Source organism: Bufo gargarizans, chromosome 2 (genome assembly GCF_014858855.1).
Source record: "Bufo gargarizans isolate SCDJY-AF-19 chromosome 2, ASM1485885v1, whole genome shotgun sequence".
In the NCBI taxonomy this organism is placed as follows: Eukaryota; Metazoa; Chordata; class Amphibia; order Anura; family Bufonidae; genus Bufo; species Bufo gargarizans.
In genome coordinates this window covers 625,216,615-625,230,720 of record NC_058081.1, presented here as the reverse complement: position 1 = coordinate 625,230,720, position 14,106 = coordinate 625,216,615, and the positions used below count along the sequence as shown (strand labels likewise).

General features: G+C 42.2%; 1 protein-coding gene across 2 annotated transcripts in view; it reads left to right on the top strand.

Moving 5' to 3' along the window:
• Positions 1-13,922, top strand: part of CAMTA1 (calmodulin binding transcription activator 1) — a 63,623-nt gene extending 49,701 nt beyond the window's left edge. For both annotated transcript variants that reach the window (XM_044282130.1, XM_044282131.1), the window contains exons 9-12: positions 328-399; positions 8,334-8,527; positions 9,012-9,086; positions 12,961-13,922. In XM_044282130.1, coding sequence (XP_044138065.1) covers positions 328-399; positions 8,334-8,527; positions 9,012-9,086; positions 12,961-13,213 — 594 coding nt within the window. In that variant the 3' untranslated portion in view covers positions 13,214-13,922. The remainder of the gene's footprint in view (positions 1-327; positions 400-8,333; positions 8,528-9,011; positions 9,087-12,960) is intronic.
• Positions 13,923-14,106: the final 184 nt, after the last annotated feature.

The following is a 14,106-nucleotide window of genomic DNA, read 5'->3' as shown; positions in this document are numbered from 1 at the left end:
TTCCTCAGTTGGAAGGATCTTTTGAAGGTAGAACACTTACATAGAGTTGAGCAAGCCACTTATGAAATCAGGATTACAGTTTGGGCCATAAATTTCTATGGTCACCATGCACCATACCATACAACACAGAGCCATATTTCATTCATATGAACAATGCCTTTCAAAAGAATGACAGCAAACAAATATCTTGAAAAGTTAAAATGTGTTGCATCAGGAGAGCATTGATAATAAACAGTTATATAGACAATGGTCTAAGCAGGGGAGGGTGTATTTACACCTATGCACTGTTGATCCAGCCACTTACTCCTGTACTTACTGTCTTCCTAGGGTCGTCCATTAAGGGAACAGCAGGATGTGGCTGCGGCCGTCATACAACGCTGCTATAGAAAGTACAAACAGGTAATACACTCAGACCTGATCCGCTGCGCATTGCAGTGAAATGTGCTAATTTATTAAAGGGGTTTTCTGACTTTTTTATACTGAATAAGTCATCAGAATCTGATCAGTGGGGGTCCGACACCTGGGACCCTGCTGATCAGCTGTTTGAGGAGACCACAGCATGACAGTGAACGCCGCAGCCTCTGAAAGCTTATCAGGTACAGCGCCATATATTGTATAACGGCTTGGTAATGCAGCTCAGCCCCATTCACTTGAATGGGACTGAGCTGCACCTTGGTCACGTGACCTGTGAATGTGCCGTCACTGGCCTAGGGTAAGGCGTGAGAAGGCCGTGGCGCTCACTGGAGCGCCACAGCCTTTTCAGACAGCTAGTGTCCCCCACCGATCAGACCCCCAACGATCAGACATTCATGACCAATACAAAGTATCGGCATCAGTATAAAAAAGTTGGACAACCCCTTTAAAAGGTATGTCTCTATGCCAGCTATGATTTACACCTGGTGCGGATGTAGCAGAGTTAACAGTCAGTCATAACACGTTGACTAGATGTGAAAACTCACCAAGCGTGTGTGTTAACTCTGCTACATCTGTAGCGGGCAACTAGATGCCATGCCCCTCTAATAAGCCAAGTTCCTTTTTCCTAACCACTTTAGGAAAGTTACAAATATATTGTGCGTGCGCCATACTTTGCAACTCTTTAACGCCACAAAAGTGGCATAAAGCCTGCACAGTCCTGCAGAACATTGATGGCTGTGCTGACAGTCTAAAGCAACTTTACCCTCTTTCAGTCCTAACAGCACCCCTTCATTGGGAATGTAATCACTTGTCCCCCAGTCCCAGTGCAGCCGTGCTAATGGGACAGGAAGGGGGACAAGCTTAGCCTGTACAGCCACCGCAATGTTCTGCAGCAAACAGCTGCCAATATTCCCTCTAAGCGTAGGTAGCTAGCGAGCAGGGCAGTTAGGGACCTGGACCTTTTGAGCCGGGCAATACAGAACTGCCCCAAATAAATATTAATGTACAGTGCCCGAAGAACTAGTTAAAAAACTGCCAGATATACAAGGTCACATAGCATCCAGGCAAATAGCATGAAATAGCATCTAGGTCTAGCACAACGGAGGTTATTGTCCATATCTGGGTGGCCTAGGGCAGTGAAGAGGTTAATATCCATATCCTTGGTGATTTTGGGCCGGGCTAATCTCTCTATGCCTTAGTGGTCTATGGCATTAAAGGTGTTGGTGTGAGCATCCCTGGTGATTTAGGGCAACGAAAAGTTACATTTTAATATTCCTGGTGGTCTATGACAGTAAAGGGGCTAAAGTCTGAATTCCGAGTGGTTTAGGACAGTGAGGGGGTTACTTCCACGTATAACTATGTGTACAGAGATAGCTCTCTATGCATACAGAAATACTGTAGCTGTCAATCACAGAATGGAACCACCTACTGGACTCTGAAGCATAGAAAGGGCATGGATGTAAATGGGTAAATTACAAGTCATACTGAATCCTTTCCCATTTGACTACATCTCAATCTGCTCAGCTCTTCTCGCTCTATACCATGCTGCCCGCAAATAGAACTGAATGTGCAGTTCTGAAGGTTCAGCAAATGTGATCTACGGTATCTTGGAAACCATCAACAAGCTGCTGTTGACAGATCTATTAATCACATATTATGCCTGTATATAGTCCTCAGAATACCATTTCGTCCTTCAGTCGTTCACTCATGAATACGCCGTCCAAGTATATGTGTGTGTCAATGAGATTGTTTGAATGTTGATTGGTCATTGAGCTAGCTGCTCAGCTGTTACCACAACAGCTACATGGTGATGGTCTCCTACTTGTTCATGGTTTCTGGGTAGAACCAGAAGAGTTGGCTTTTACACGACGCGATTATGAACAGGAATTAGTAAAAAATAGTAAATCAGGTAATAAAGATTTATTGATCGCTGAGTCAGTAAAAGTTGGAGGTCAACTTTAACTGGGTGTGCATTCAGGTCCAAATACATTTGTCTAATTTCGTAACCAACCGTACACAAAAACAGAATCGGGAAATTATGCAGAAGGTTTCTTTTCATGGCATGGAATATGAATTTCTAAATGTGGCAGAGATAGATTTTGATGTTACTCCTGAAGTGTTGGCTATGAATAAAAAAGACAAAAATAGCCCATTGACTCTTCATACTGATTGACACTAATTGGGATATGTTCCCGCTTGCTGCAGCTTTTGTTGGGAACAATGCCGGTCGTGTTGGTCTCCTGTGCTTCGTGCAGGTTTTTGTCTCTGCTTCATCAACACATTCAGTTCTGTAAGCTTCACTTCTACTTACTGATTAATCAAATGCTCCAAAAATAGACTGTACTCCGATCTCAGTCCAAATGTCTAAAATTATTTTAAAAAAAGAAACTGAAAAGACAGATGCATGAGTGATAATTCCCAGCTCACGTCTGCAGCCTTTCAGCACCTTTTATATAATGCCGTTCTGTTTTTTCCCTGCACATTGCTCCCTGATGTCTCACTTTTAGTATATAATCATTCTGCTTCATGCATTGACATCCGGCTGAGCTCTTGTTGGGATTATGCACGATCTGCAAGACTTAGCCAAAGATAAGACACGTCCAGTTTTTTGTGGCGCGGAGGCACGGACCCGGAAGCAAGCAAAAGGGTTTCCGAGTGTTTCCATGTCCTATCTTTGGCTGCATCTTGTGAATCGCGGACTCATTGAAGTCAATGGGTCTGCACCTCGATGCAGGGTGCACATGAACAGTGACCTTTTTTTGCAGATCCACAGTTTGCGGTCCTCAAAATGGGCACGGCCATCACACTTTTGGTGCAGGAGGACTAGCCAGTGCAAACTATCAAAGGAATATGTAGGTACACAGTCGTCATTCTCCATCGAAATGAAGAAAGTTACAGTATATATGGATGTCATAGAAAGGTCCAACCCCCCTCCCAACAACAGAGAGTAGATTCAGTCGAACGTTTAATATGTAATACGAAATCAGGGACTGTATGGAGCCCGATCAGCATAGGGTTCATGTCCCCATACACCTTCAATAGCTGTTGGCCCAACAAGTATTTGGCTGAGGGCTATTTTTCCGAACTCCCCATACACATAGATACTTGGTTCGGCCAAGCATAGGATGAAGTGTATGGTAAACTTAAAGGGGTTATCCTGGTACAGATCTTTCCCTTTTACTGTGCTTGCCCTGCACATTACTAATGTACTTGCGCTACATTTTCTGTCTCAATCGGGAGAGCGGTCATGTGACTGCGCCCTCGGTAGAGACTGAATTTCGTCTGACATCATGACTAGGACTCCCATGATCCCCTTTGTCAGAATCCCTGCCTGAATGGTCCTGATGTCAGACCTATGTGATCTTGATGCACAACCCGAGTAGGTGGAGTCCACTGCTTCTCATATTGAAGCTGTGTGGGAGGAAACATTAGGAGGAGACGGCAAAAGGATGATGGAGGGTGTAGTGGTGGAGTTTTTGGCCCAGGAAAGGCGTGTAGAAGGCATTTACATTTTTGCCTGATCTTGCAGCGCACAGGACTATGAGAAGTGTTGTGGCTGCTGCTCATCTACAACCACAACCTGGAAGTTCGGGTTGTAGACAATGGAGTGCAGTGGGAGTATGAAAAAAAAAAACTCAGAAAATGTTGACACTATTATGCTCTGTAAGAGATAAGAAGAGGCTTACACAATTAAATGACATATTTAAGGATCCCACACAACCCCTTTAACAAAAAGCCAGACCCATAGTAATTAATCACTGGGGAGGCCTCCATCTAATAAGGGCTTGTTGATTTAGAACACCAACTTTAAGAAACGTTTCATTCTCCTCATCCATAGCTACCATTAATGTAATCCCTTTTGTGCATTGATAGCCCCAACGTTAGGAGTCCTAGCCCTCCAATCCCCCATTTATAACGTGTCATAGAAGCCCCCTTAAGCCTGCAACAACCCAAATGAAGTTGAAAAAAACTGTAAATTGCTCGAGTTCCGAGGAGTAAGTGAAAGTGAATGTTCCGTGCACACAGTGGAGATTTTCTACGGCTTGATATGAAATTAATTCAGGGGAACAGCCACACACAATGTGTTGAACGCCTATTTTACTTTGTTGCCAATTCAATAAAAATTGCTAAATAGGAACGGACACTAAAGTTTTATGAGCGCAATAAACATCAACCAAGCAGAAAACGAGACTGGCTGAAGAGCAGTTAATACATATCAAAGCCAATGAGCTGCCTCCCTGCTATCAAAGGACAGAAATCAGTAAGATGATTCACTCTAATGAGAAGTCGCCATCCTCTGCTGAGAACATTAAACCACTGATTTTAATTTTGTTCAGATAATTAAAGGATTGTCAGAGTCGGTCATTTCAGAGAAAACAGCCACTTGTTGTCTCCCAGTATCCCAGTAACCCTCTCTCATATTTGTTGCTCTTTGCTTAATATCTACTCCAATAATTAAAGACTAAAAAAATGATTAAATGTTTTCATTGTTGTTTCTTTTTCTTACTAATACATCGATTTCATTCTTCCCAAAGCTTACATGGATAGCCTTGAAGGTAATACGATCTCTTTATTGTTTCACGTTTAACATGAGTACCTGTACCACTTATGTGCCCGCCTGCACAGTACCATGCACCTATCAGTTCAACCAAGTTATCCTACAGGGCTGCTTGAGAAGTTATTTGCATATAGGATAGATAAATGTGCTTTTCTAGAGATATAATGATCTTAGAAATCTGTATTAACCTAAGTCTAAAAGCACGCTATCCACCATTACTCATTTTCTATGACTTCACCCTCTGATCCTGTGGGAGCTTGGGTAAGTTATTATTCAGTATTAAACATCATCCATACATGCAGCAAGCGTTTCTTTCCTAACAGTATTAAATGTTTGTTAGGATCCTCACTGGGAGACTTGCAATGTCAGTGGGTCCCGTAAAGTGATGCAATTTCCCAGTGATGTCACTAAAAGGGAAGTGATTATCTGCTGAGCGGGTCCACATACAGGACAGGGATTGCTAACTAGACAGGGGTCATATAAATGTGTAACCTTTTTATAAGCAATATATTATTAAGACAAATCATGTGCATTGGTCCTGATAAAGATATACTAGTGGGTATTTTAGCCCTACATTGTATTAACTTGAAGCTTCTGGGTCTCAATGCAAAATCTGTAATAAGCCCCCCCTACCATCTGCCATTCAAAATACTGTTGTTCGCATATGTCACAGGGGCCTTTGGCTCTCTCCGGCATCAGGGCCTCTATGTGACTGCTATCTCTGCACCATCCATAACTACTACAGTCCTGACTATCTTGGCAGACAGAAGGGCCAAGAAGGTTTACACAATTTCCCCAAAACTCATGCCAAACATAGCTTTAAGTCTACTTTCACACTCGCGTTTTGGCTTTCCGTTTGTGAGATCCGTTCAGGGCTCTCCGCTCAGAATGCATCAGTTTGCCTCCGTTCCGTCTCCATTCCGCTTTGGAGATGGACACCAAAACACTGCTTGCAGCATTTTGTTGTCCTCCTGATGAAACTGAGCCAAACGGATCAGTTCTGGCACACAATGTAAGTCAATGGGGACGGATCCATTTTCACTGACACAATCTGGCACCATAGAAAACAGATCCGTCCTCCATTGACTTTCAATGGTGTTCAAGACAGATCCGTCTTGGCTATGTTAAAGATAATACAAATGGATCTGTTCTGAACAGATGCAGACGGTTGTATTATCTGAATGCACAAAACGCGAGCGTGAAAGTAGCCTAAGGGTACTTTTACACTAGCGTTTTTCTTTTATGGTATTGAGTTCAGTCACAGGGGCTCAATACCGTAAAAAAAACTGATCCGTTTTATCCTAATGCACTCTGAATAGAGAGCATTCCGTTCAGTATGCACCAGTTCAGTCCCTCTTAGGGTACATGCACACGGTCAGGATTCATGTGCTGAGAATCCGCACTGAAATCAGCATGTGTTTGCAGGCAAATCTGTGCGGTCAATCCGCATCAATTGGTGCAGATTTGCATGCAGATTTGGCACGCAGGTCAAAATCCGCACAGAAAAAATCTGCATCGTTTGCATTAAGAATTTCAAATTCTCATAGAATGCAATGTACATGACCTACAGTGCAAATTTTTCGCATGCAAATCCGCGCGGAAAATCCACACACAATCCTGATCATGTGCATTTAGCCTTACTGAACACTTGCCGGATCCGGCATTAATTTCCATTGAAATGTATTAATGCCGGATCCGGTACTAAGTGTTCTGGAAAACCGTATCTGATTTCCCAATATGCGCATGCGCAGACCTTTAAAAATGAGCAAAAAAAATAAATACCGGATCCGTTATTGCAATGCATTTGTCAGACGGATCCGCCAATGCATCCATTCCAGAGACGGAACTGCCTGCCGGAATCCTCTGCCGCAAGTGTAAAAGTACCCTAAGAAAGTTGACTAGATGAAAGATAGGTCCTGGTGCTTAACCCTGGGTTCAGACCTGAGCGTTCTGAAACGAGCGCTCTGTATGCGCGATTGTACCGGCGTTTAAAATCGCGCATACAGAGACAAGCGAACACACATTGTCGCGCGTTCCCGCTGAAGTCTATGTACGGGAACGCGCGACAAACGCCCCCAAAAAAGCTCAAGAACTTGTTTGAGCGTCAGGCGTTTTACAGCGCGATTGTACGCGCTGTAAAACGCCCAGGTGAGAACCATTCCCATAGGGAAGCATTGGTTTCTCCTTGTTGAGCGTTTTACAGCGCGTAGGAACGCGCTGTAAAACGCTCAGATGTGAACTTAGGGTAAAGGTGCATAAAGACCTCATAAAAAGAAAACGATGCATTACTACTATATGAATGGTATGTAATAAGGTTAAGGGGGCCTTGATACCGAATTTACACTGGGCAAATGCCCCACTAGTTTACAGTATCCCAGTTAGGAACTCTTCTAGATTAATGGTGCGTTTCCCCTTGCTAATGACATATCCACAGAATAGAGAAGAAGCCAGAACATGGTCGCTGAATTTCATCACCTCATTCAACTCCTCATTCACAGACCTAGGTTTATCTAGATATCTTTTTTTTCCTACACGTTTGAAGAATTATTTTTACATCTGACCTTTGGCTCAAATAGCTCTGGAAGAGACGGCTATTTTCCACTGATAAATATGCAGTATTGTTGGTGAGCGTGCAATCTGTGCAGTGTGACAGATGGGTTAGTGCTGCGGCATCAAACACTGGATGGCCCTGACACATAGACTCGCTGGTAATAGACTATTTGTGGATGTATTAATCTTCATTACTGACTGCTAATTGCCCCGCATAACTAAATGAAGAGCTAATTTCCCACTCAAGCCCTAACTATCCAAGGTTATTGCGGCAAATAATATGATCTGTGCAATATATGTCCATCAAATCACAAGGCGGGCAACTTTATGAGACTTTGTGTCATTTTAACTTTTACAGTCCCCCCTCACCTTCCCCCGATCCTAAGAATTGGAGTCCTCTTCTGCCAAGCTCTTTAGATGTGCATCTGGAAAGCTGGCTGACAGTCAGTATGTCCATCACAACAGCTCTCACCAAGTCTAGAGTCCAGAACGGCAGCCAGTACCGATTTTCAAAATTTCATCTACACAGTGTGGACATTTTCCGAGCAGAAATTGACCTACAGGGCAGACTTTGAAATCTGCGACATGTCAATTGTTTGTGTGGGTTTTAAGTGCAGATTTCACCCGTTGCAATTTAAAGGGTGAGATCTAGAGCAAATCCGCTACGAGTAATAACACATGCGGATCTGGTTCAGAAACGCAGCAAAAACCGCAAGAAAATCCACATGGAAAATCTGAATAAACCCTGTATACCCTAAGCTCTCTTAGTTCTGCAGCTTACATATAGTTGTATGTTATCTTCTCGTTACAGTATGCACTTTATAAAAAGATGACCCAAGCTGCAATCCTCATCCAGAGCAAATTCAGAAGCTATTACGAGCAGAAGAAGTTCCAGCAGAGCCGGCGCGCCGCGGTGCTCATCCAGCAGTACTACAGAAGCTACAAAGAGTGCGGGAGAATGCCCCAAAAGCGTCGGACGGCTTCACTCGTGCAACACAAACTCAGGTGAGAAAATGCTTATAGTTTTGAGCTTGGTACTGTGGCATTTGACAAACAGTAGTTCTAGACATATATTTTTACAAATTTGGATCATTACTACTGTATATAAGTACAGAATTTACTATAGCAGAAAAAACATTAAATAAAAATTTGTCAGAGGTTCAAAAATGTGGACACCTTTCTAGTCATTCTGTATTATCCTAGTACTTGAAGGAACACTCCAGGCAAACAGGATACCTAGTGCAGGACCTGAAGAGGTGGAGCATGACACAGTGATTCAAAGGAAGCCCAAGAGAGAAGGCCTGTACTAGGGCATAGCTGAGAGTATACAGTCTGCATTGAATACAAAAATACAGATATTCATTATGTGACGTGTCTAGTCGCTACCCTTTGGGGTGGGGTGGTTCGAGGGACTGTTGGCAACAAGCATGGACTGACTCCGTGATATACATATACATGAATACTAATCAGCCATCTTCCCCTTTTCCAGAAGCAGTCTCCTGACAAAAAAACAAGACCAAGCTGCTCGGAAGATCATGAGGTTTTTACGTCGCTGCCGTCACAGGTATGATATTTCTGCAGTAAGGACTAAATATGACATAATATAGATATGCTTGATTATAGACCATTGCCGGGTGCCGTATATGGTGGGAGCCACTTTGTTGACTGACCCTGTATAAGGCCACAGTTTGTGATTGATGTAGATGGGGCTAGTGCTCAGTTCCCATATTGAAAGGGCCACAGGCAACTGCCTAGGTTGCCTTGTCGGTATTTAGGCTTTGCTATGTTAGTATTGCCTGGATGATGAAGGGGGGGGGGGGGCGTGATGAAAATGCCCAAGCACTAAAAGAATGGGCTAGCAATTTGTAATTTCAATTAACAGGGTATTCTAGCCACTCTATCCACTGGATAAAGATAGACGGGGGTCCTATGGAGTAAGAATGTGCACGCTCAAGTGCTGCTTCTTTTAGTTTTCTCCTTGCAGGGGTCGAACAGCTGGAAATGGCCAGAGTAGCTGTCGGTAGAGTTACTATTTGTCCAGTAAATGGTTTAAAAAAAAATTTGGTTACATTTTTTTCGGGGGTGGACTAATACTTAAAAAAAAAACTTGCAGGTGATTTCTGGTGACCCGTCTGAGAGCAGGCCAGACGGAGAGGAGCTAAACTCTGTGATAACTAGATTTCTATGACTATGAGTTAAAAGCAATGTAAACCCAGACAGGACTCCTAGGAGAGATGGTTAGAGTCCTGCTGACTCCGCCCACACACAGTGATTGACAGTCTTTTGTGTACACACACTTATACAGAGAGAACTGTCAATCATGCTGTGTTGGCGAGGTAATCAGGACTCTCATTGCCTCTCTAGGAGTCCCATCTACATTTACTCTGAAATCCTGCTCCAGATCATATACACCTGATCAGCACAGAGCTCAGCTTCTATCCCTATATCATATTCTGCTCCCAGACAGGTCAGCAGAAATCACCTGATATTTTGCCCCATTTTATTTAAAAATAAAAAAACAATTACTATAATTTCTGAGTCACCCACTTCCGTGAAGCTGTTATGGATTCACTTCATCTGTTTGATCTGTTCCTGGGAATGGTGGGCGAGAACTAATTTGGCAGACAGTAAATCATCCATAGGAGTTGTCACTCAACTTTCCCAGAGCTTTAAATACTGTGGATCCTAGTAAAGCGGGCCGCCGCCCTTGTGGGAGCTGTAATGGCATGCGTGTTAGTTGTCACCTAGCTTTCTTAAGAACTTTTCCATATTTCGGGGTAAATTATTTTTTTGCCTGCAGCATTTTTTTTTTTTTTTTTTTTTTTTTTTATTTATATTTTTATTTTACAAACAATATAAAGACAGGTTTCTATTCACATATATAGCCACATATAAAACAAGGTATCATATCCATGTCGTAGAGCGGGCACATACACCAAAACATCTATAATCAGAACAATCCAGGTCTGATAACAGTTCTCAAGCATAGAATCCAGAACCCAAGACACAAACAAAAAACCACCCCACCCCCCCCTTGCCCCCCACCCATTCCCACCTGGCTTGGTGCGGCCGCCGCGAGGGGCGGCGGAGTATTCTTGCCCCCCCCTCATAAGTATTTTCTTCGAGCCTTTACAGTTTCACGCATGTTTAGCGTGGGCTGTGCTGATAGAGTTTTTCTTTTAGGATTATATAATGGTTTGTTGGGGTATATTTATGCAGTAGTCTCCACCAATTAATGATCATCAATTCTAATCAGGAATATTGCTACTAGCTATTGCCCTACTACTCTGTGGGCCCATTCCCTTGGTGTCGCTTAACCCACGTCGTTTCATGTCCTCAAAGTATGTTATTCTCGTCATTAGGATTTGCCAATCATTCATTGTTGGGGGTCTATCTTTCACCCACTGTCTCAGGATTATCACCTTGGCCAATAGAAACCCCTTTAGCCAATATGCCTGTTCGTTTTTAGTAGTTTTGTTTTTGTACTCAGGAGGGAACAGTCCAAGTAAAACTACTTGGGTAGTCAAGGGGGGACTATTCCTGTTATTTGCCGCCATTGTCTGAAATATACAGCCCCAAAAGGTCCTAATGGCAGGGCAGTCCCACAGCATGTGTAGAAGCCCAGCGGCTACACAAGAGCATTTCAGACAACTAAATTCTTGACCTTTGTTGATGTACATTTTGGATAACAGACTCGGAGTAACATATAGGCGATGTATTATTTTGAATTGTATCAGACGGTGTTGTCGTGAGAGGGAGGCCTTCTTAATATTTTGGTATATTTCCTGCCATTGTGAGGGGTTACATTCCCCAATATCTGTCTTCCATTTATCAACACTTTTAAATTTAGTGATAGTGCTTATTTCCTCAATAAATCTCCTATATGCCTGCAGCATTTATTAATAAACTTGAATCGTTAGCTGCCACAAATGGTAAATGACTCCTCCAGATAAAATATCAAGAGTCATCATCAATCTCTACCCAGGTAAACCAGTTCTAAATATGAGCAACTGCTCATACAGTCAAGTTAATTTTGGATATTTTTCATTCGGCCGGTTAGAGAACAGTCCCGAAAATGATGAGACGGAGGAAGGATACCAGAAAGTGGAGGGGAGAGGGGAATACATTGCAAATAATTGAAATGATAGGTGGATCCTTCAGCCAAGTGCCTGGGGGATGGAAGGACTGTCATCATTTTAATGACCATGTCGAAAAAGCAATAGACAAAAACAAAACAGATTTATGGCTGCAGAAAGGAGCGGCCCTTCTTGAATATAAAAGGGGTGATTACTGGTGGTGACACTGTATAATAAACTATATACAGGGATTTTCTTGTCTCGCTGCACAAAATATATGAAAAAGTCTCTCTACAGCTCCAGACTTGATCTAATTGGCTTATGTATATAGCACAAGTCTGCTTAATGATACAGTATGTGCCCCCATTCTTCCTGCTCTATACCATTAAATATAAAGACAGGCACCTACATCAGTCCTGTTATGGTCCTGCATGTGGTCTCCAAATAGATTTAGTAAGGACAACATGAGTTTTCAGAAAGAAAGTAGTCATGTTTGTCTAATGCTGGAGAACTCCTTCAAATCAGTATTCCCTGCCCAGAGCTTGAATAGGTTATTTTCAGCGTTGTCTTTACACCAGACACTGTACAGTCATCTGAACTAGGGAACCATAACTGCCCCCCACCCCTGCATGGCAGGAGCTCAACGGAATGGTTAGGGGTGTATCTAATGACAAGCTTGCCAGACTGTTTCTAGCGATAATTAGCAGCATTGTGAATGCAGCTCTGGAGCTAAATATAGGTTGTAAATCATTATCAGGACTATTTAAATCATATATTGAACTACAAGGACAGTAGGTGCATGCGCTACATTCTGTACACCATCTTATGGGAAGTTTGTTCTTTGGGTGAAGTTGTAATGTAAGGATCTATAGCAAGGTTCCGCAACCTCCAGCACCCCAGCTGGTGTGAAACTACAACTCCCAGCATGCACACTTGCTTAGCTGTTCTTGTAACTCCCATAGAAGTGAACAGAGCATACTGGGAGTTGTAGTTTGAAAATAGCTGGAGTGCCGGAGGTTGATGATCCCTGATCTATAGTTAGGTTTCATAACATGCTGTCTGGTCTGCAAATAGCAACAGCTTCTTTTTATCTATGATTGCTGTATGTTAACAGGGCTGAATCATAGTATATGCTGGTGATGCAAATATACTACATTGTTACTCATATGTTATAGGAGTAGTCATGGTTCTTTAAGTAAATTGATTTATGCAGTAGTATACAGTATTATAGATATATTCTTCCTTATTAAATTGGGGGGAAAAAACACTAGTCTTGGAGAATTCTTAAATGTTTTTGTGGTTTAGTGCTTTGATCACTTGTAGTACCACTTTTAACCACTAAGCAAGGTAATACTTTCATAGGCAACAATGCAACAGCGCCTCTACATTTCAGTTTGGAATTAAATGTTCCCAGCTTTGTAATTCAATGAAGATGCTTTCTGGCATGTTGAAATATTTGTGCACCAGGCACACAAATAAGAATTTCGATGGTCCAAGGACAGCAATATCACCTATATGTCTAAGGTCAATCTTCTACATCTCACCATGGAGAAGCCACTACAGAGCAGAGCCACCAGTAATATTGTGCTGTCAGAGCTCCCTACGGGCTGCCTGAGTACCACAACCTGCCAGCTTAGGTCACCTGTTGGACCTGGTTGCAGACATGACAGCTTTAAATAAGCTGAAGCACAGCGACTTTTTAATTTACAGATCAAAGTCTAGTATGGTTCAACAAAAATCACACCATACGCTCTGATCTTGTTCTGACGATGTTAATAGATTTTTTAAATCCAGTTTAATCTGCTGTTTAAATGATGCTGCTTCTTAACTAAGAGAAGATGAAGATAAATATCTGTGTATGTTTGGTAAAATTTCAATTTCTGTAACCCTAACGGACAAGAATTTTTTTTTTCAAGCTTAAATTTTACTCTTTCTTCTTCTGATTAACCATCTATATAGTTTCAAAAATACTCAATAATACTAACAAGTCCTAACTTTGATCCATGTTGTGAGCTTAACCATCCAGAAAGCAGTGACATCACTGGAGCCTTTGATAATTATGAGGTCCAGGAGTGTGATGTGACTGCTTCCTAATAAACTGATAGGCTGGATCCATTGACGTATGTATTGGTCTAAATATGGCCTTCTGCTGGTAGAAGATCAGTGCACTTAAAGATATTGTATTATGTACCACCATTACCACTCATTATTGATAATTACAGTGTTTGTTCTATGCTTACGTCAACAAGTAAACTTCTAAACCTGGAGAATAACCATCTTGTGTATCTTTCACTACTGCATGATGTAACATGTGATATTCTGGAACCGGGAAATGACTGATAACAGATTAATAAAATGTATTTTCCAAGCTATTTGTATATATGAGTTCTCTTTCAGTTATACGCCTTGTGCTAATAGCTGTCTGCTATTGTTTTGCTATCTAAAGCCCTCTGGTGGACCATAGACTGTTCAAAAGGGTGAGTTTAGTTTTTGCAAGTCAAGATTTTC